General features: G+C 56.7%; 2 protein-coding genes across 2 annotated transcripts; one reads left to right on the top strand and one right to left on the bottom strand.

Moving 5' to 3' along the window:
- Positions 1-1,651: 1,651 nt before the first annotated feature.
- Positions 1,652-16,730, bottom strand: MRPL11 (mitochondrial ribosomal protein L11). The gene is made up of 6 exons (XM_038411779.2): positions 16,562-16,730; positions 15,279-15,413; positions 3,555-3,650; positions 3,181-3,274; positions 2,348-2,507; positions 1,652-2,093 (listed from the first exon to the last, which is right to left on the bottom strand). Exons 2-6 carry the CDS (start codon positions 15,399-15,401, stop codon positions 1,988-1,990), a joined length of 579 nt encoding a protein of 192 aa, XP_038267707.1. The 5' UTR covers positions 15,402-15,413; positions 16,562-16,730; the 3' UTR covers positions 1,652-1,987.
- On the top strand, positions 8,530-15,285 carry LOC119859538 (transmembrane protein 121-like). The gene is made up of 2 exons (XM_038411778.2): positions 8,530-8,749; positions 11,283-15,285. Exons 1-2 carry the CDS (start codon positions 8,644-8,646, stop codon positions 12,233-12,235), a joined length of 1,059 nt encoding a protein of 352 aa, XP_038267706.2. The 5' UTR covers positions 8,530-8,643; the 3' UTR covers positions 12,236-15,285.
- Positions 16,731-21,130: the final 4,400 nt, after the last annotated feature.

Here is a 21,130-nt window from a genome sequence, read left to right as displayed (position 1 = left end):
TCACACCGGCATCCCATCCACATCCCAGGCCATCTATTGCACCCTCCGCTGGACCCTATCCACATACATCCCAGAAACCCTATCCAAACCTCCCACATTGCTCCACCTCACACCTGCACCCCCCCACTGCACACCTATCCACACCATGCACCTCCACTGCACAGTCATAAAACCCCCTATACCACACCTCTCATACACACACTGCACCCCATCCCCATACTTCCCACACTATACCCCCAAAACCTGCAGCCCGATCCACATACCCACACTCCACACCTGCCCCCCACACCTCACACCACACCTGCCCCCCACAGTCACACACCCCTTTTCTTGCTGTCCAGCTCAAGGCAGCGTAACTCTGTGGCTGGCTCAAACAAAGGGCAACGCCTGCTTCTTTAGCTGGGGTGGGACGGGAGGACGGGACTGTTGGCCAGCATGGGGTGTGGGCTGGGACGGCTCTGGCAGAGCCCCAAACAGGGCCCCCATGCTGCAGGAAGTTAGTCACCACCTCCCCAAGCCCTGCTCCATGCCAGCAGCAATGCAAATCGTGGATAAACTCTGCCACCTGCTGGGGACAACAGAAAACAGCAACTTTTCTCTCATTCCCCCCTAGCCCCCTGCCCCTCAATCCCAATCTGTCACCCTTGGCAATCCCAGTCCTGGGCTCCCCTTCCCCACTCCTATTGATACCACTTAATGCTGATAACTCACAGTGAATCAAGAGTGCGTGGAGGTGCCCATGGCAGGCTGTTTGCCTCAGCAACCACATCATGTCCCAGCTCCAGGTAATTCTAGTCTGTCTGTTCACCTGCTTATTAGTTTCAAATAGAGATTTGATTCCTCTTCATGTTTCACCTTAAAATATTGTGCAATGATGCTATAGATATTACCCAGCTGCTGTGCCCTAGCCCAGAGGCCGCTGGATCTCAGCACCAGGTGAGAGATCCTGGTATAAACAGCCCCCCTGCCCAACCCCAGAGGTAGCTCCATCTCAGCAGCAGGTGAGGGACCCTGGTATAAACAGTCCCCTTGCCCCACCCCAGAGGGGGCCAGGTCTCAGGATCCCTGTATAAACAGTCCCATACCCCACCCCTGAGTCCCTTTCCTGAGTTAATACGGTAAACTGATACCCTGGGGAAGGACAAGGTACTTATGTTTCCCATCCAAAATGCATTCTGTTGGATTTATGATCCTTGATGATTGTTTGCCCTTGTTTTGTTCATTCCCCCTGCTGGGTTTGGTGTCTCTGAAATACATCCAATATATTGTAACACAATGGCTTCTCTACCACTTTCCAATTGACCTGGGTTTTGACAGAACCGCAGCTGGGCCAGTCCCCTGGATGTCTCGACACATGGCACTGTCCCCTTCTCTAGAATCGCAACTGGCATTAATAATAAAGCAGCTAGTTTCCAGCCCTTGGGGTTACAAATATAATCTCCAAAGAGCTGTCCCATGTGTAACCCATGCTAGCTGCCTGAACTACAAATGAGGGAATAGCCCTGTGTCCAGTTCCCTGCCCCCTATCCCCTCCCTGAGCCAGCCAGTCTCCCCGCTCTGGGGCTGGATCTGAGCTGTTGCCCCCTCAGAGGGGAAAGGCCCCATATCCCAGGTCCCCACTCCTGAAAACACAGACACAGGCTGCTCCCAGTTTGGGGGTCACAGTGGGATTTTATTGGATTGGGATTTTAATTGCATCGAAACAATTCAGCACATTTTAAAGGAGGATTGGATATGAGGGGTGGGGCCTGTGTCGGGGGTGGGGCTAATTCCCATTCTCCATGGAGGCAATTCCATAGGACAAAGATGGCCAGGATAGGGGAACAGGGGTGGAAGTGGGGGAACAGATGGACAGACTGACATGCTGCTCCTGAAAGGTTGCCCCCAGCTCCCCATGCCCAGAGTGGGGCTTTGACCCTGGAGGCCCGGAACGTGGGATCTGGACTTGCTGGCCCTGCAGTCCCCTGGGATCCGGGTGTCCTGGAGATCATTTCTTCTTGGTGGCCGCTGTCAATGCTTGGGCTTCTGCTGCCGCCACCGCCAAGGCCTCCTCGCGCTGCTGCCGGAACACGGCATATTCCTCTGCACTGAGGCTGGTGGGGGGAGAAGAAAGGGGTCAGACTTGTCTGACATGGGAGACCTGGCTCCCAGACCCACATGCTCGAACCACTAGATTCCACTCCCTGCCCAGACCTGGGGATAGAACCCAGGAGTCCTGGCTCCCAGAGCCAGGCATAGAACCCAGCAATCCTGACTGCCAAGTCCCCCAGCTTCACCCGCTCACCCAGAGCTGGGAACCCAGGGCTTCCGGCTCCTGCCCTGGTACAGGCTCTGTGCGGGTACTCACTCTCTCACCACCTTGATGCCCAGGGTTCTGGCGCTGCCAATGAGGGATTTCACCACCTTCTCCAGACTCGTGTCCCGCACCACAAAGTTGGAGTTCTTGGACTTCACTAGAGCGATCTCGTACAGATGCTTCAGGGTCACCATGCCTGCTACCTCGTGCCCTGTTCAGCCAGAGACCTGTTAGCTCCACCCATGGGGCCCCATCACAGCCACCCTGTGGGCCTCTTGCATCCTGACCCACAGCTCCCCTACCCCTTATGGACCCCATGAGTCCCCCCAACCTGCAGCCCCCCTGTCCCATCCGGCAGAGCCCCCCAGTGGACCACAGGGCCCCTCCAGCCAACCTGCAGCCCTCCCACAGGGCTCCTCCATCCTGACCTGCAGCTCCCATGTGCCATGGTCAGACGCAGTTCAGAGCCCAGAGCTCTAATGTTGGAAGCAGCCACTAGGGGACCCATAGGCTCTTTCTATGGGGTGCTCTTGCTACAGGCTGTCTCCAAGACGGTGTGTGGGGGGGTGAATCCTGGGGGGCCCAACTCTACCTCCCACACCTGTTCACAGGTCATCAGGGCAGGCAGGAAAGTGAGGGGAGGCCCTGGGTGCCAATCTACAGGCCTGGTGCCCACCATGCGGTAGCTGGGGTTCAACACAGAGGGCAGCGTGGGCACTCCCAGAGCACAGGGGAACTGCCCCCCACCATCGGCAGGACCCTTGCCCTCACCACCCTGGGTGGCCCTGCTCCCGTATTGTGTAACCCCCTCCATACCAGTCTGGGCCTCTCCCCTCCCTGCTCTGTGTCCCCTCAGTTTGCACCACCCCCGTTCACCTCCTCACCAGTCTGCGCTGCCCCCTTGTCGATGCCGGCGGCCGCCTTGAGGAAATAGGAGGCTGTGGGCTGGTTGATCTGGATCTCATAGGTTCTATCTGGCTGCAACACATCAAAGGGGTGGGGCTTAAACTGGGATCCTGCCTGAGGAGATGTGGCCCAGAACCCTCTGCGCCCCAAAGGGAGACCCCCAGTAACCTGCCACACACAGATCCTGCCCCAATGTGGAGGGGTGTGCTCTGGCCCAGTGCCAGTGATGGGTAGAGCAGGATAGGGCAGTGTGGGAGGGTGCTTCCCCCTGATATCAGTGCACATGGGCAGCAGGGCTGGGGGGCAGTGTGGGGTGGCAGGGTGTGGGTTGGGGCGGTGGGGGGTGTCTCACCTTGACATCAATGCGCACAGGCAGTGGCACACCCTCCTTGATGTCCTTGGTTTGCTCGTTGAAGTCCTTGCAGAACTGCCCGATGGGGATGCCCCTCTGGGGAGAGAAGCAGGGACACTGTCAGGGGGTTCGGATCCCCCACCTGCCTGCTCCATATGTCGCAGAATCTCTTGCAGCTCCACATCTTTGCCAGCAGGCTGGCTAACCTAGTGAGGAGGGCTTTAAACTAGGTTCACCGGGGGAAGGAGACCAAAGCCCTGAGGTAAGTGGGAAAGCGGGATACCGGGAGGAAGCACAGGCAGGAATGTCTGTGAGGGGAGGGCTCCTGCCTCATACTGGGAATGAGGGGCGATCAACAGGTTATCTCAAGTGCTTATATACAAATGCACAAAGCCTTGGAAACAAGCAGGGAGAACTGGAGGTCCTGGTGATGTCAAGGAATTATGACGTGATTGGAATAACAGAGACTTGGTGGGATAACTCACATGACTGGAGTACAGTCATGGATGGTTATAAACTGTTCAGGAAGGACAGGCAGGGCAGAAAAGGTGGGGGAGTAGCACTGTATGTAAGGGAGCAGTATGACTGCTCAGAGCTCCGGTACGAAACTGTGGAAAAACCTGAGTGTCTCTGGATTAAGTTTAGAAGTGTGTGCAACAAGAGTGATGTCATGGTGGGAGTCTGCTATAGACCACCGGACCAGGGGGATGAGGTGGATGAAGCTTTCTTCCGGCAACTCACGGAAGCTACTAGATCGCATGCCCTGATTCTCATGGGTGACTTTAATTTTCCTGATATCTGCTGGGAGAGCAATACAGCGGTGCATAGACAATCCAGGAAGTTTTTGGAAAGCGTAGGGGACAATTTCCTGGTGCAAGTGCTAGGGGAGCCAACTAGGGGGAGCGCTTTTCTTGACCTGCTGCTCACAAACCGGGTAGAATTAGTGGGGGAAGCAAAAGTGGATGGGAATCTGGGAGGCAGTGACCATGAGTTGGTTGAGTTCAGGATCCTGACGCAGGGAAGAAAGGTAAGCAGCAGGATACGGACCCTGGACTTCAGGAAAGCAGACTTTGACTCCCTCAGGGAACAGATGGCCAGGATCCCCTGGGGGACTAACATGAAAGGGAAGGGAGTCCAGGAGAGCTGGCTGTATTTCAAGGAATCCCTGTTGAGGTTACAGGGACAAACCATCCCGATGAGTCGAAAGAATAGTAAATATGGCAGGCGACCAGCTTGGCTTAATGGTGAAATCCTAGCGGATCTTAAACATAAAAAAGAAGCTTACAAGAAGTGGAAGGTTGGACATATGACCAGGGAAGAGTATAAAAATATTGCTCGGGCATGTAGGAAAGATATCAGGAGGGCCAAATCGCACCTGGAGCTGCAGCTAGCAAGAGATGTCAAGAGTAACAAGAAGGGTTTCTTCAGGTATGTTGGCAACAAGAAGAAAGCCAAGGAAAGTGTGGGCCCCTTACTGAATGAGGGAGGCAAGCTAGTGACAGAGGATGTGGAAAAAGCTAATGTACTCAATGCTTTTTTTGCCTCTGTTTTCACTAACAAGGTCAGCTCCCAGACTGCTGTGCTGGGCATCACAAAATGGGGAAGAGATGGCCAGCCCTCTGTAGAGATAGAGGTGGTTAGGGACTATTTAGAAAAGCTGGACGTGCACAAGTCCATGGGGCCGGACGAATTGCATCCGAGAGTGCTGAGGGAATTGGCGGCTGTGATTGCAGAGCCCTTGGCCATTATCTTTGAAAACTCGTGGCGAACGGGGGTAGTCCCGGATGACTGGAAAAAGGCTAATGTAGTGCCCATCTTTAAAAAAGGGAAGAAGGAGGATCCTGGGAACTACAGGCCGGTCAGCCTCACCTCAGTCCCTGGAAAAATCATGGAGCAGGTCCTCAAAGAATCAATCCTGAAGCACTTAGAGGAGAGGAAAGTGATCAGGAACAGTCAGCATGGATTCACCAAGGGAAGGTCATGCCTGACTAATCTAATCGCCTTTTATGATGAGATTACTGGTTCTGTGGATGAAGGGAAAGCAGTGGATGTATTGTTTCTTGACTTTAGCAAAGCTTTTGACACGGTCTCCCACAGCATTCTTGTCAGCAAGTTAAGGAAGTATGGGCTGGATGAATGCACTATAAGGTGGGTAGAAAGCTGGCTAGATTGTCGGGCTCAACGGGTAGTGATCAATGGCTCCATGTCTAGTTGGCAGCCGGTGTCAAGTGGAGTGCCCCAGGGGTCGGTCCTGGGGCCCGTTTTGTTCAATATCTTCATAAATGATCTGGAGGATGGTGTGGATTGCACTCTCAGCAAATTTGCGGATGATACTAAACTGGGAGGAGTGGTAGATACGCTGGAGGGGAGGGATAGGATACAGAAGGACCTAGACAAATTGGAAGATTGGGCCAAAAGAAATCTAATGAGGTTCAATAAGGATAAGTGCAGGGTCCTGCACTTAGGATGGAAGAATCCAATGCACCGCTACAGACTAGGGACCGAATGGCTCGGCAGCAGTTCTGCGGAAAAGGACCTAGGGGTGACAGTGGACGAGAAGCTGGATATGAGTCAGCAGTGTGCCCTTGTTGCCAAGAAGGCCAATGGCATTTTGGGATGTATAAGTAGGGGCATAGCGAGCAGATCGAGGGACGTGATCGTTCCCCTCTATTCGACACTGGTGAGGCCTCATCTGGAGTACTGTGTCCAGTTTTGGGCCCCACACTACAAGAAGGATGTGGATAAATTGGAAAGAGTACAGCGAAGGGCAACAAAAATGATTAGGGGTCTAGAGCACATGACTTATGAGGAGAGGCTGAGGGAGCTGGGATTGTTTAGTCTGCAGAAGAGAAGAATGAGGGGGGATTTGATAGCTGCTTTCAACTACCTGAAAGGGGGTTTCAAAGAGGATGGCTCTAGACTGTTCTCAATGGTAGCAGATGACAGAACGAGGAGTAATGGTCTCAAGTTGCAATGGGGGAGGTTTAGATTGGATATTAGGAAAAACTTTTTCACTAAGAGGGTGGTGAAACACTGGAATGCGTTACCTAGGGAGGTGGTAGAATCTCCTTCCTTAGAGGTTTTTAAGGTCAGGCTTGACAAAGCCCTGGCTAGGATGATTTAACTGGGACTTGGTCCTGCTTTGAGCAGGGGGTTGGACTAGATGACCTTCTAGGGTCCCTTCCAACCCTGATATTCTATGATTCTATGATTCTATGTGACCTCACCCCAAACCACAGCCGGTGCTCCCCAGAGGGGAAAGGCCCTGTATCCCATTTCCCAAACCTGAGCCAGCCAGTCCCCTGCCCTGGGGTCACATTTCAATGGGATATGCCCTGCCCCCCCTTTCCCTGTTTGATGGCATGGGGTGAGGCTACTGCGCTCCTTCCCAGAGGGGTTGGGAGTAGAGTTCAGATCCAGGGTGTAAAACAGGGCTCTGAATCTGGTGGGACGAGTTGTGCGACGTGAAGTTGTCACTAATGATCAGGCCAGAAAAAGCTGAATTAGAACAGTGCTCACTATCTCCCGGAGCAGTTGTGAGCTCCCCAGGGAACTCAGACCGCACACCCACTGTGCACATGTGCTGCCTAGACACAGCCCGAGACATACACAACACAACCCCTACCCAGCGTGCACATCCCAGGAACCCCACACCCTGAGACATGCACAGCACAACTCCCGTCCAGCGTGCACATCCCAGGAACCCCACACCCCGAGACACGCATCGCATAACCCCCACTCAGCCGCACACACCCTGAGACACACACAGCACAACCCCTGCCCAGTGTGCACATCCCAGGATCCCCACACCCTGAGACACACAGAGAACAACTCCCACCGAGCGTGCACATCCCAGGAACCCCACACCCCAAGACATGTGCAGCATAACCCCCATGCAGTGCGCACACACCCCGAGACACACAGAGCACAACCCCTGCCTAGAGCGCACACCCCAGGAACCCCACACGGGCAGAGACCCCAATGAGCCCTTCTAGCCACGGAGCCTATGAACCACACACAGGAAGACCTGCTCCCTCCAGCGGGGGGCAGCACACACACTAGCCCAGACCCCGTGCCCATGCTATTGCGCCCCTTTGTTCACTGCTCTGGTCACTGTCTCTGCCCTTCCCCCAGCCCCAGGAGGGCCCTGTGCTACTATGATTGACGGGAGGACCCTGGGGTGGCACCTTCTCGCCCATCCATCACCGCCTGGCCCTGGAGAATTCCCCGCCTCGGGGCTGCAGAGCTAACAGGCCAGGCTGGCTACTGCAGGGATCTGCACCAGGATGGGCTGATGCTGGCGCTCTGGGGCCCAAAATGCTGTAGGTGTAGGCCTGTAACCCTGCCGCGGCCCAGGAATGGACAGTCCTGCCCCAGAAGGGACTGAACTCCTGGCCCCAGGGGAATCGCCGGGACTGCACAGGGGCTGGGACACACAGAAGGCAGCAATAATGCCACCCCCCACCCCTCTCCCAGAAGCAGGACAGAGCCCCGGGCCTGATTCCCAGCCCCCCGACCCCCAGCCAACCACTTGACCCCACTGCCCTCAAGTGCTGGGACGAGAGCCCAGGAGTCCTGGCTCCCAGCCCCTGCTCTAACCACTAGACCCCACTCGCCTCCCAGGTACCACCCCTCAGCCAGAGCCCCCTCGCCCACTCCAGAGCCCGCCATCGCCCGAGCAGCCCAGGCGCCCCGCGCCACCCGGCGGCGCAAGGACCCCGCGCAGAGCCGGGAGCCCCGGCGGGATTCAGGCCCCGCCCCCTGCGCTCACGCACGCGCGCCGCTGCCCCTCCTGCATACGGGACCTGGAGGTAAAGGGGGCGGGGAACAGGCCGCCCTGCCCCCGCGGGCGCCTCCGAGCTCCGCGCGACACGGGCAGCGCAGCGGGACGCAATGGGGTGTCAGGGGCCGGGGGGGTGAGGAGGCCATGGGGGGACTGGGGTGCGATGGGGTCAGGCGCACAGGATCTGGGGACACATGGTAAGCCCTGACCCCCTCCCCACAGGCAAGGCTGTGCAGGGAGCAGCACCCGGGGCTGTGGATTAGGGAGCAGCCAACAGACACAGGGGACTGCCCACAGCTTGAACCCATGCCAGGGTGTGGGGCACAGACAGCCGGACAGACCCCAAGCCCTGGACTGATGCAGGGGGAGGAGCGAGGTCCAGTCTGCTCCCAGGGAGGACCAGGATGCCCAGGTCAGTATGTTGCTCTGAAATCACCCCTCCTCTAACAAACTAGACCCCTCTCCCCTCCCAGAGCTGGGGACAGAACATCGACCCCTTTAGCATCACGTCAGGAAAGTGAGGTCAGCGTCAACAAACAGTTCTTCTCCTCACCCACTGAACTACTGTGGAGTGCTGCTTTTACACAACCCCACCCCAGAGGTGGCTGCATCTCAGCACTGAGCAAGGGATCCCTGCATAAACAGCTCTCATACCCCACCCCAGAGCCAGCTGCTTCTCTGCACCAGGCGAGAGATCCCAGCATAAACAGCCCCAGTGCCAGATGCTGTGCAGTCCCTGGCTGTCTACTAGTCTGTGAAGTGCCCTGAGAGTCCTACTCTGGGGAGACGCTGGGAGATGACGCATCTCTGACAGGGCAAATGAATCCAACCGGCTGTCATGGGGAGTGGGGAGGGTGGAGAGCCCAGGAGCTACTCGCTGGGCTGGACGCTGGCACCATGGAGGAGGGACAGGTCCCAGCACCCATCCCCACCTGCACAGATCATGTATCGGGAGGGGCCATTCCCATCCCCTGTCAGAGCACACTGCTGTCATGGGGGTGGGGAAGAAGGGGAGCACGAAGGCAGCAGGCAGGTGATGTGTGCACCACTAATGCAGGCTGGCATATCACAGCCAACTCCCAGCACGGAAGATGGACATCCCCACCTGAGCCAGTCAGTCCCCCTGCCCCAGGGCTGGATCACAGCCAGCCAGGCTGCCCCTACACGGTAAAGGTCCCAGCCCCCAGTGCCACCCCCAGCTGTCACACCCTTCCAAACTCCATCCTATATGGGAGAGAAGCAGGAAAAGCAGTAGTGGGAAGAGCTCACTGAAGCTTCACTCCCTCCTCCTCCCCCACCAAATCCATAAATCATGCTAGGAGCTGGCACTATCAGTTGCACTGGCATCAGGCCAGTTGGGAAATTGGACCCTTGGTCTCCATCATGGGGGGCCCCAACCCTTTCCCCACTCAGGCTGGGACGCAGGTCTGCTAGCCAAAGTTGAGAGAATCCGATCCTGCCTCCTCCCTGCAGCAACCTAGTCAATAACCACATGGGCCCTTTAACCTCTGAGAAACCAGTGTGTGCACCAGCAAGGCATCTAGCGCCTGCCTCAGGGTTGGGGTGCAGGGGCTATTTATACATGGATCCCTCGCCTGGCACTGAGATGCAGCTGGCTCTGGGCTGGGGCACGGGGGGCTGTTTGTACAGGGATCCCTCGCCTAGCATGGAGATGCAGCTGGCTCTGCGGCATGGGGCTGTTTATATCTAATTAACAGTAATGCAAGGCCATGTCAAGGTGGCTGAAGTTGCTGTTTGTGGCTGCCGTGTCTTGGGGGAGCGTGAGCATGGCCAGTGTGTGTGTTTGTAGCGTGCGCTGTGGGGCAGGGCAGGTGGAGGGCTCCCCCTCCTCTGGCTGCTCTCCTCTGAGAAGGTACCATGGGGAAGGACCAGAGTGACAAGGGCTGACCGCCTTGCTGGCCCATTAAGAATGGGAGGACGGGGTGCCAGAAACACTGACAGTTGCTGGGATCAGCAACCAAATACCTCGCTGCTCAACTCCTCCCCGCACACACATGCTGCTGTTGGAGCCAGTGGTTAGAGCTGAGAGCCAGGACTCCTTGGTTCTACTCCCAGCTTGGGGAGAAGTAAGTCTAGTGGCTAGAGCAGCAGGCTGGGAGCCAGGAGGTCTAGCCCCAGCACTGCCACTGACTCCATGTGCCCCTGGGTGAACCACTGTCGCTCAGTGCCTCAGTTTCTCTGTGTGGGACAGGATTGGGCTGACCCAGTTTCAGGGTCCCCATCAGGTATGGGAGCCATCACAGTCAGAACACTCCCATCACCCTGCCTGCCCCCTTTGCTCCTCAGGTAACTCCCTACAGGCACCTCCCCCACGCAAGTGGGACAGCAACACTGAGGGCATTCTGTGCTAGAGAGGTCCCTGTGGGACTGGTGCAAGGGCCAGGGGGTGAAGGCCAGGGGGAATGCAGGGATGCTAGGCCAGCCCCTCCCTGGGAGCCCTTCAGAGAGGCCACATTCCTGAGGGCAGCAAAAGGGGAAGTGCGTTCCTTGCAATGTAGCCTGTAGGGGGCAGAGGGGAACACAGTCCCCACCCCCTGCCCACAGCACTAACCAAAGGGGCATTTGGAGTGACCCATTCTGGAGGCCCAGCACTAGCACCAGGATGATGTGTGTAAACAGGGTTGTGAGTTCAATCTTTGAGGGGGCCATTTAGGGATCCAGGGCAAAAATTGGGGATTGGTCCTGCTTTGAGCAGGGGGTTGGACTAGATGACCTCCTGAGGTCCCTTCCAACCCTGATATTTTATGAATATCTATGTCCGGAGGCCACAGCCTGTCCATGGTCCCCTATGGCCTGTCCTCGGTCCCTCTGTGAGCCCAGCATTAGCCCCGGGATGGTGCATCCCAAGTCTGCAGCCTGGTCTCTTGTGGCCCATCCTGCTCTAGGCAAGTGTGACTCACCTCCCCCCTGCCTTTTCCCCGCAGGTGCTGCCAGCTGGCCACCCTCTATGACCAAGTTCCCCCACTCCATGGCACCACTGCCCCCTGCCAGCAAGCCACACGCCTGCATGTCAGTGGTGGTGATAGTCTCCACCATGGTGGCGGTGGACGTGTACCTGATGGAGCTGAGCGCTGGAGCGCAGCGGGCCAGCGTGTTGGCCCTGGCACTGGCAGGTGATCTGTGCTTCCTCTTGGTGCTGCGCTATGTGGGGGCATGGGCGGATGCCGAGCCCCGGACCCCGCGGCATGGCTACACCATGGCACTCTGGTTCCTCTTTGTCTTCACCCTGGAGATCAAGCTATACTTCATCTACCAGGGGTACCGAGCCGATCGGCGCACCCCTGACCTGCTGGCCCGCCGTACCCTGACCCTGCTGCTCTCCATCTGCATCCCCTCCCTATACGTGGTCCTAGTGGCCACCGAGCACTTGGAGCATGTGGCCACCTTCCGGCGCAAGGAGGATCTGCGCGGCCGGCTCCTCTGGGTGGTGGTGGACCTGCTGGACCTGCTGGAGATGCAGGCCAGCCTGTGGGAGCCTCAGCGGCAGAGGCTGCCACTATGGGCCGAGGGCCTGACTTTCTTCTACTGCTACAGCCTGCTGCTGGTGCTGCCCTGCGTGGCACTGGGCGAGATGGGCCTGCCTGCCCCACCCCACCTCCCACTTTACCCGCTGCTCAGCCTGCTGGCCGTCAACCTGACCACACTGGCCATCCGGGCTGCTGACCTGCTGCTCTACCGCGATCAGCGGGTCTCCTCCATCTTCATGGCCAAGAACCTACTGGCCATTGTGCTCAAGGGGTGCACGGCACTGCAGTACCACAGAGCTGGGGCCGCTGGGCCCAGGGAGCTTCCCCCTGGGGACATGCCATGTCACACTCTTCAGTGTGGAGGCATGGACAGCACCTCTGGACCCAGGTTCATCCCCCGGGAGTTCTGAGTGCGCAGGGATGCTGGAACACCCACACCCTGAGCTGGAGGGACACTGGCTGTGAGCATGGGGCCAGATCCCCAGCTGGTGTTACCCAGCAAAGCTGCCCTGATGTAAACTGGCCCCCAGGCTCCTTCACACCCAGAGGAGGGCTGAGATCACAAACCTTCCTTGGGCACAAACCACTATTCACTAAGGGATGGGACTAGCATAGAAAGGGGCGAAGGGACACCAGCAGTGCTGGGGTGGGAGGCAGGATTCACCCCTGCCCTTTGGGCTCCACTCCTCCCTGCAGGCCATGGTGCACCACCCCTGCATGCACTCATCTCCCGTCTGTGCGGAGCTAGACTGAGACACATGGGTCCACACCCAGCTGACCCAGTGTCAAGCCCAGGCCGCAGCACTGGATGGGCCCAATGGGTGGTGCCAGCTATGGTCCTGACATTTGGAGAGGTAGGGGGCACATGCCCGGGCCTGGCAGCTCCATGCAGGACATGGGGACAGAGGTGAAATAAAGAGGAGCTAACACACAACAGACCTTGGATCCCAGGGTGCAGAGTCCTGGGGTTGCATGCAGGGGTGGTGCACCGTGGCCTGCAGTCACCACCCCATGCCCCCAGGGGAGCGCCAGCCCCTGCCATTGGCAAAGGCCAGGCTGTGGAGGGATGGAGTTCTGAGTACCCACCTCTATCAGCCAGCAAGAGGGGAGGGGAAGGGAGATGGGAGTAAACACAAGGGGCTGGGAGCCAGGACTCCTGGGTTCTGTCCCAGCTCAGTCACTGACTCACTGTGTGACCTCAGAGAAATGTTTTGTCCCTCTCCTGGCCCACAGTTTCCCATCGTAGAGTTCAGGGCATTCCCATCCCAGTGGCAGGTGGTTAGTGAGTGACCTCTGAGAGCAGGCTGTGAAATCCCCTATGAGGGGCTGTGGCCCCCTCTCCCATCACTGGGGAGAGGCTCACACATTGGCTCCTTTAGAGCCAGGCCCAGCCCAGCACCCCAGCAAGTCCTGGCTCTGTGCTTGGGCTACCCCATCCCCTCCCAGCTAGAGAGAAGGGACCTTAACACAGACCCTTCCCTGCACCCATCCTGTGCCACTCACCTGCCCCAGCACCGGAACATGGCCACCTCTGGGGTGGGCACAGGGGCTGTTTATATAGCGCTCCCTCCCCAGCACCCCTTGGAGGGCAAAGGGCCAGTGCCCCCTTCCCTGGCCCTGCTGTCCCAGGAGTCGGGGGAATGAGGTAAGGAAACAAGCAGAATGAACTCACACTGTCTTTCCCCAAGGGCACAGTCCCTGATCTGGCCCCAAACAAGGGGGCCTGGCTGGGGACTCAGGGCTGTTGGCTCATATTTACAGCAAAAGCCTTTTGTGGGTTTTGCAGCAACCTCCAGCCCCTTCTCCAGAGCCGGGACAATCCCAGCTTGGGGGGCAGGATTCAGAGGGGTCACCCCATGGCCCTGTTACAGTAGGGCACCACATGGGGCAGCAGCAGTTGGAGGGGCGGAGGCAGCCCAGCAGGGCTCTTCACACTCCCAGCAGAGGAGAGTCCAAGTGCCCTGCTGCTGGGCTCTGCCATGCCAGGAAGCAGCATGGTCTTGGGGGAGGGTGCACTGGGCTGGGACTCAGGACACTGGGGTGCAATCCCCGCCACTGATTCCCTGCATGACCATAGATGACTTGTGGCTGCTCTGTGGGCCTCAGCTCCCAGCTAACAGCCACCCTACCCCTGCCTGGGAGCTCTTTGGGGCAGGTGTCTTGGTATGGGGCTATGCAGCCCCCAGCATGACGAGGGCTGATCTCAGGCGAGGGGTGGGGTGTGTGTGCAGCGCCCAGTAGAACGGTGCCTCTGGGCTCCACCTTTGTACAAGCAGCAGCAGCTACAGACGGGGGGCTCAGTGTGAGCCTGGGGCAGGCAGGGGGCATTCTCAGCCATTCCAGACCGGCCCCTCTTTAGCCATTGTCTGAACACAGCCTGGAGCCCCAGGAGCAGCAGACATGACAACATGCAGGTGCATTGTTGAGCAGCGCTTGCTCTAAGTGGTGGGATCGGGAGCATGGCGGGAGCTTGTGCAGTCAGATGTCAAGGCCAGAAGGGCCCATTCACATCCTCTAGTCTGACCCCTGGGCTGGATAATCTGCCCAGGGATCCTGCAGCCTGCCCAGAGCTGCTTGTTGAGCTGGAGTGGAGCTTTTAGAGAAAGACACCAGGGCTGCATTGAGATTCCAAGCAAGACTCCCTTCCCACCCCACCCCTGGGGCACTTGTCAGAAGGGCAGATCTGCCTCCCTCTTAAACAATGGCCTAAGAATGCATCCAGGCATCTCTTCCAGGCCCTTGACTCTTGCTCAGCCTCTGTTGGTGACATTAATGAGCTCCCTGCTCCAGAACCGCCCCCACCCCACGCGGAAGGGCTGAGAGACTGAATCACAACCCCTTGTGATTCGCGAGTGCCCCATGCCCAGCCTGGCTGCCCTGATTGGGCCCAGAACCCCAACACAAAGTTCAGTAGAGCAATATTTCTCTGTCTCCCCCCCCCACCACCAAGGAGGAGGATGCTTCAATATTAGAGAGCTCAAGAGCCAGTAGAGGGACGACCCCACAGGAGACTCAACCCTAAAGGGCTCCGTGCCCCCAACTGTGTCTCCCAATCATGCCTGGGAAGGCTGGATCTCTTCCTGCCCACAAACACTGTGTCCCGGTAACAGGCGTAAGAGGAAATCCTTTCATAAGCTGGGAAGCGGCCCTGACATCTGCATCCAGCCAACAAATGGGAGGAGGCTAAAGACCCCGTACTGCAAGATTTGAACCACAGATCTGGCAGCCTTAAGCAGCCCAGAGTGAGAGCAGCTAACCCTGGTCCCACATTGTGAGTAGCCACAGGGGGCAGCAGGAACCCCGCGGAGGGGATTATTTTGGAGCATGGCTGTCCCAGAAGCACCTGCTGTCCTTGCAGCGAACCTCATTGCCCCACACCACTGATTAAACACAGCAACCATCCCCAGCATAACAGCCCCCCGGATTACATAGCCAGTGAGGGGCCTGGCCTACCTGCCCGAGAACAGGACCTAGGGGAGGCCCCGGCATGGCCTGCCCTGCCCGGATGATCATTCGGATGGCACCCCCAGGATCGACCTTCTTCACAGCTTTGGCAGCACGGGAGATTTTTGACATGGCGAGTCTCAGCTGCGAGATGAGTACAGGGGAGAGGGAAAGTCACAGGGGGCAGCATCCAGCCCCAGGAGAGAGCGCTGGCAGGCTCTCTCTAGCACCCACCACACTGGCACTAAGAAGGGCTCCCTTGCCACCCAAGAGGTGCCACGGACCTGGGGAAAGTGGTTTTTGTGCCATAGCACGGTTAGAAACCACTATTCCCTGAGGGTCCCAGTGCCCTGCACCCCTATTATATAGTGATACCGCTCAGCCCCCCCGATCCCCTAGGCTCCGGTACACCCTAACCATACAGGTTAACCCCTCCATCCCCTGTACACCCTAACCATACAGCTCAGCCCCGCAATCCCCTAGGCCCCCATATAACCTAACCATCCAGCTCAGCCCCCCAATCCCCATGGCCCCCGTACACCCTCCCCATCCAGCTCAGCCCCCCAATCCCCTAGGTCCCCATACACCCTCACCATACAGCTCAGCCCCCCCGATCCCCTAGGCCCCCGTACACCCTCACCATACAATTCAACCCCACTGATCCCCTAGGTCCCCATACACCCTCACCATATAGCTCAGCTCCTCCAATCCCCTAGGCCCCCATACATCCTCACCATACAGCTCAACCCCCCCGATCCCCATGACCCCCGTATACCCTCACCATACAGTTCAGCCCCTCCCGATCCCCTAGGCCCCCATACACTGTCACCGTACAGCTCAGTCCCCCCGATCCCCATGGCCCCCGTATACCCTCACCATACAATTCAACCCCACTGATCCCCTAGGTCCCCATACACCCTCACCATATAGCTCAGCCCCTCCAATCCCCTAGGCCCCCTTACATCCTCACCATACAGCTCAACCCCCCACCCCGATCCCCATGGCCCCCGTATACCCTCACCATACAGTTCAGCCCCCCAATCCCCTAGGCCCCCGTACACCTCACCATACAGCTCAACCCCACTTATCCCCTAGGTCCCCATACACCCTCACCATATAGCTCAACCCACCCGATCTCCATGGCCCCCGTACACCCTCCCCATACAGCTCAACCTCCTTTGCGTCCCATCACCCCATGACCCCGCCTAGCTCCTGCCCCGTGCGCCCCAGCCACGGCCACTTCCCAAACCTCAGCCTCCCTATCCCATTGCCCCACGCGCCCCAGAACTCACCTGCGGCTCAGCCCCTAATATCAACTCCACTCACCGCTCTCAGCCTAGCCTGGGCGCAGACATATTGGGGCAGGAAACTCAGCGAACGGCATGCCGGGAGCTGTAGTTCCCCTTGGCCCTTCCCTGTGCACCCCCAATGTATGCTGGGAGCTGTAGTTCTCACTAGCCCTCCCTGTGCTATCCCAAGTGCATGCTGGGGATTATAGTTTCCTCCTCCATGTTCATTCTGGGAGCTGAAGTCTCCCTCTAATGTGTTGACCCAGGTGCATGCTGGGAGTGGTAGTTCCCATCCCAAAAGAGACAGACACATGCAGTGGGTGCTCTGTTTTATGCTAGAGAGCAGCTTGATCCATCCAAGCTTGCTAGTCCTTTTCAAAAAGAAAAGGAGTCCTTGTGGCACCTTAGACACTAACAAATTTATTTGAGCATAAGCTTTCGTGAGCTACAGCTCACTTCATCGGATCATCTGATGAAGTGAGCTGTAGCTCACAAAAGCTTATGCTCAAATAAATTTGTTAGTCTCTAAGGTGGCACAAGGACTCCTTTTCTTTTTGCAAATACAGACTAACACGGCTGCTACTCTGAAACTAGTCCTTTTCAGTAACCCAGGGTTACGTCTCTTACCTTCTTCAGGCTTTGTAGCAAATACAGCACTCGACCCCAAAGGGCAGATTCCCTGTACATGCCATGCTGAGGCAGGCTCCAGCAACGCCAACCCTAAACACTCACAGGAGTCTGGTCCGAAAACCCAGGAGAAGATATTAAAATCATGATATCTGTTTTTAATTTATATATATGTGAAGGGGGGTATTTTTATTTACCTTCTGATTTCTGAACCTTAATGGGGCACTTGGGGACAAGCTTTTTTCCACAATCAGGAGAGCTGATTTTTAATTACTTATTTTAATGAAAGTTAAGATTCTTCTGTAATGCCAAGAGTCTGGGCACTGGGGCTTTAAGGGAAAAAGCAAATATCACGAAACTCACAATAAAATTAGCAACATGGGGTCTCTCTTCCACATATAGAAACTCTGGAATATTTGTTGGCCTTCCTTAAAGTAACTAGGAAGGCGGCTTGGTAAACAAACCTTACCCATTTTCCCTCCTCTCCCCCACAAAAACACACACATCCTTTTTGTTGTTGAAATTTGCAGATTTCAGGTTTTTCCCTGAAATGTTTTGACAAAAATAGAAGTTTTTTGAAGGGAAGGAGAGAATGGGATTTTCGTTTAGTCACAAAGCCATTTTTTTTGCTGGAAAACCATTGCTCTGGAAAACCTTCCACCAGCTTCAGGGACTTTCATAGGAAAGTCTGAGTGGTCCAGAGCAGCAGGAGAGCAAATAGCAAAACACAAATTGTTTTAGCATGGCAAGTTCTAAGGTGCTGTCTGCAGCCCACATTGCTCAGCTCCTGATAGGCTTTAATTGCACCTTAGAGGAAAATTTACTCTATTTCCATCCAGCGGCATTGAGACTTCTCCCACCAACACGGGTTTCACTCTGGTGTAACCGCACAGACATTGATGTGGTCACTCCCGATTTACCGAGCTGCCAAGAGACAGGAGAACCAGGCTCAATGCCATTTGGTGGGTTAAAGGGCCAGATCCTTAGCAGGTATAAATCCTCTAGCCTTTATACATCAGCTGAGGATCTGGCCCCAAACATGTTGCATACCCAGCTGTCGTTTAGGTCGCCCTGTCCAGCTTTGGCCAGGGACAAGACAAGAGATGGTGCTGGGAGTGCTTGGCAGGAGTAGCGTAATGCATCCTGGGAGGCAGGGGAGGATGTGACTCTGAGGTACTTAGGCAGATACCCGCAAAGCTCCCGCTTCTCCACTCTGCCTCGCTTCTGCAGGCGGTGGTGCCAAGTCTGATCCTCCCCGCCCACTTCCCACCCCAAGCTCTGGGGCCTACGGGGCTCCCAGAAGAGGCCTGCCAGGCCTGACTCCTGCTACCTGTGGGAGCATTGGCATCAGCAATTGTCATACACATGCTATGTGACACACACACTGAGGTGGGCAGGGGGAGTTCAGCCATCACAACCATCTTGTTTAAAACCCCAGGATTTTTCAGGATCTGACTCATACATTTTTTGATCTCTTGAGGTTGGTAATACTGCCCTCTCTCCCTCCCCACCTGCACAGTGGCCCTGATAGCTGCCGCAGACTCTAATGCCAGGCCTACCTGGCACTGACTGAGCTCTGACCCTTTCCGTCCCCCCACCCCTGTCATAGTGGATCCCCACAGACACACTCACAGCTAGGACCCGCCCCCAAGAGTCCCGCACGGCCCCAGTCACTGCTTCATTCCCAGACATGGGGCAGGGCCACCCATACGGGGGCCAGGGGACTCTAAGACCAGGGCTGAGACATTTTCTGTGCCCAGCGCATGGCCCTTCCTTCCTTCCCCTCACCTCCCTCCTCACGTGGGCACCTCCTGCTAGCCCTGCTGTCTCTTGTGCTAAGTAGGGGGTGGGCCTCACTCGAGGGTCATGAGATCCACCAGCGCCATGGGGCAGGGCTGGGTCTCCCCCAACAGTGTCTCTCCCTCAGCAGCCAGGTTGCTGAGCTACACTGGCACCGATGCTGCTCTGCCCCAGGTGCCAGATTCCCAACTCCCGCAGTACAGATGGGCACTGGCCTGATGCCTAGCAGTCAGTGGGTGACTCCGGATTGATGCCAGGGCCCTGTCTCTCTCCCTCCCCATTTGATCACTCCCAATTAATCAGCTTGTCTCACTCAGTGCCCTCAGTCCCCCAGTGCATTCTGTCTCCCCTGCTCCTCTGACCCAGCCCCTGACTGGGAAAGATTCCCCACCATCCCACAATTGGGCATTATAAACTCCCTTCCCACCTTGGGCCCCTTTGCCCCCCTTGGCCTCTCCACTCAGTTCCCTTCTGGGAGAGTTTGTTGCCTGATGTGCCACCCTCACGCTCCGAGGGCTCTGGACAATCAGAATCCTGCACTCTGTGGGGTGGGGAGCAGCCTCAGAATGGGGTCACGCTTTCCACGCTCGGGAGGGAGGGATCCCTCAGTCCATGTGTCGCTCCCACCCTGCTGGCTGGCTTCACAGCACTGTCTCTGGGTCTCTCTGTGCCCCCCAATGCCAAGCACAGTGAATCTCTCATCCCAGATCGCCCCCGTCTCACTGGGATCCGCAGGCGCTGGATCCCTCCCTCAGTCATAGAAGTCGTCTTGGTCGTCCAGGCTCCGGTCCTTCCTCAGTGACGTTTCCAGGCCTGCTCCCAGCTCCTCCGAGTCACCCCAGAACCCTGTGCAGGTAAAGTGGGGTAAGCAGGCTTGGCTGGGTTCTATTCCCAGCTCTGGAGGGCAGTCAGATCTAGTGGCCTTAGGTGGGGGGGGGGGAGGCTGGGAGCCAGGACTCCTGCGTTCTATTCTCAGCTCTGTATTGGCCTGTGTCTGTCCATGGACAACTCCTCACCTGTGACACTGTGAGCTGCAGGCCCCCGTGGCGGTGTCCTGGGGGAGGAAGCACAAACACAGACGAGTCAGGGAACTCCTAGATGGGGTCACCTCTACCAGCCCCGAGGGGACCATTCTGAAGGCAGATGGATCCCAGCCACCATGGCCCATCCAGCCCCTTCCCCACTGGCCCAGAGAGGGGCCTGTGCTATACCAAGTGCCACGGGAATGAGGCCAACCTTCCCCACCCTTTGGAGGCTGCCTGCTCCCCACCCCCTCCACAGCAAAGTCCACCCCATGACAGGTCCTCATGCCCTGGCCCTTTAAATTAGACAGATGCCCTGATCGCATGGTTCCCCCTTTCACCCAGTTCATTAATCAATTGTTTCCCCTTCCCAAGTAGACAGCAAATTCACATGGGGTTAACTAGTCCCCCTGGGGTGGGGGGGAGTCTGCCCCCCAGGGACTGGGTGGAGACCTGGCAAGCTTATCTCATACACAGGAGGATCCAGACAGAAGCCACTGCCCCCTAGACAAGAAAGGCCCCAGATCCCATTCCCTGCCCCTGAGCCACCAGTCTCCCCCACTGTGATGGAGTGCACCCCTGTATTCAGACCCTGCACACTACTGCACTAATATTTGTACATGGATTGCCTTGTGAGGTATCATTTGAAAATTCATAGCTTGTTGATCAGTAAGTAATATCAGGGTAAAATGCATGCAGTAACATGATATGTACAGTTATGAACATAAACTGAAATCATGACTGAAGTGTGTTTCCCAGATAAGTCTGGGGAGTGGCTAAAACATTTCACAAAGACAAAGGATATGGGTACACTACAGCTTGTGTCGGCATAATTTATGTCACTCAGGGGGTCGCTCAGCTTCTCCTGCATACATAGCTACCGCCGCTCAGGAGGCTCTCTGCTGTCAGCTTAGAGCAGTTACATTGGAGAGCTTACAGCCATCGGTGCAGCTGCACTGTTGTAACTCTCTAGTGTAGCCATGCCCAAAGTGCATGCTGATGTGTCAGCCAGGCATCAGCAAAGCTGATGGGTTACAAGAAAGGGAGACAGGGACAAAGAGATCTGCATCTTAAAAAACAGCCTGAGGTCTCCTTCCTCCACCAGACCCCCTGTCTCTTGGTT

Source organism: Dermochelys coriacea, chromosome 7 (genome assembly GCF_009764565.3).
Source record: "Dermochelys coriacea isolate rDerCor1 chromosome 7, rDerCor1.pri.v4, whole genome shotgun sequence".
Lineage (NCBI taxonomy): Eukaryota > Metazoa > Chordata > Testudines > Dermochelyidae > Dermochelys > Dermochelys coriacea.
Note: the sequence above shows the minus strand (reverse complement) of the source record. Positions and strands in the feature narration are given on the sequence as shown.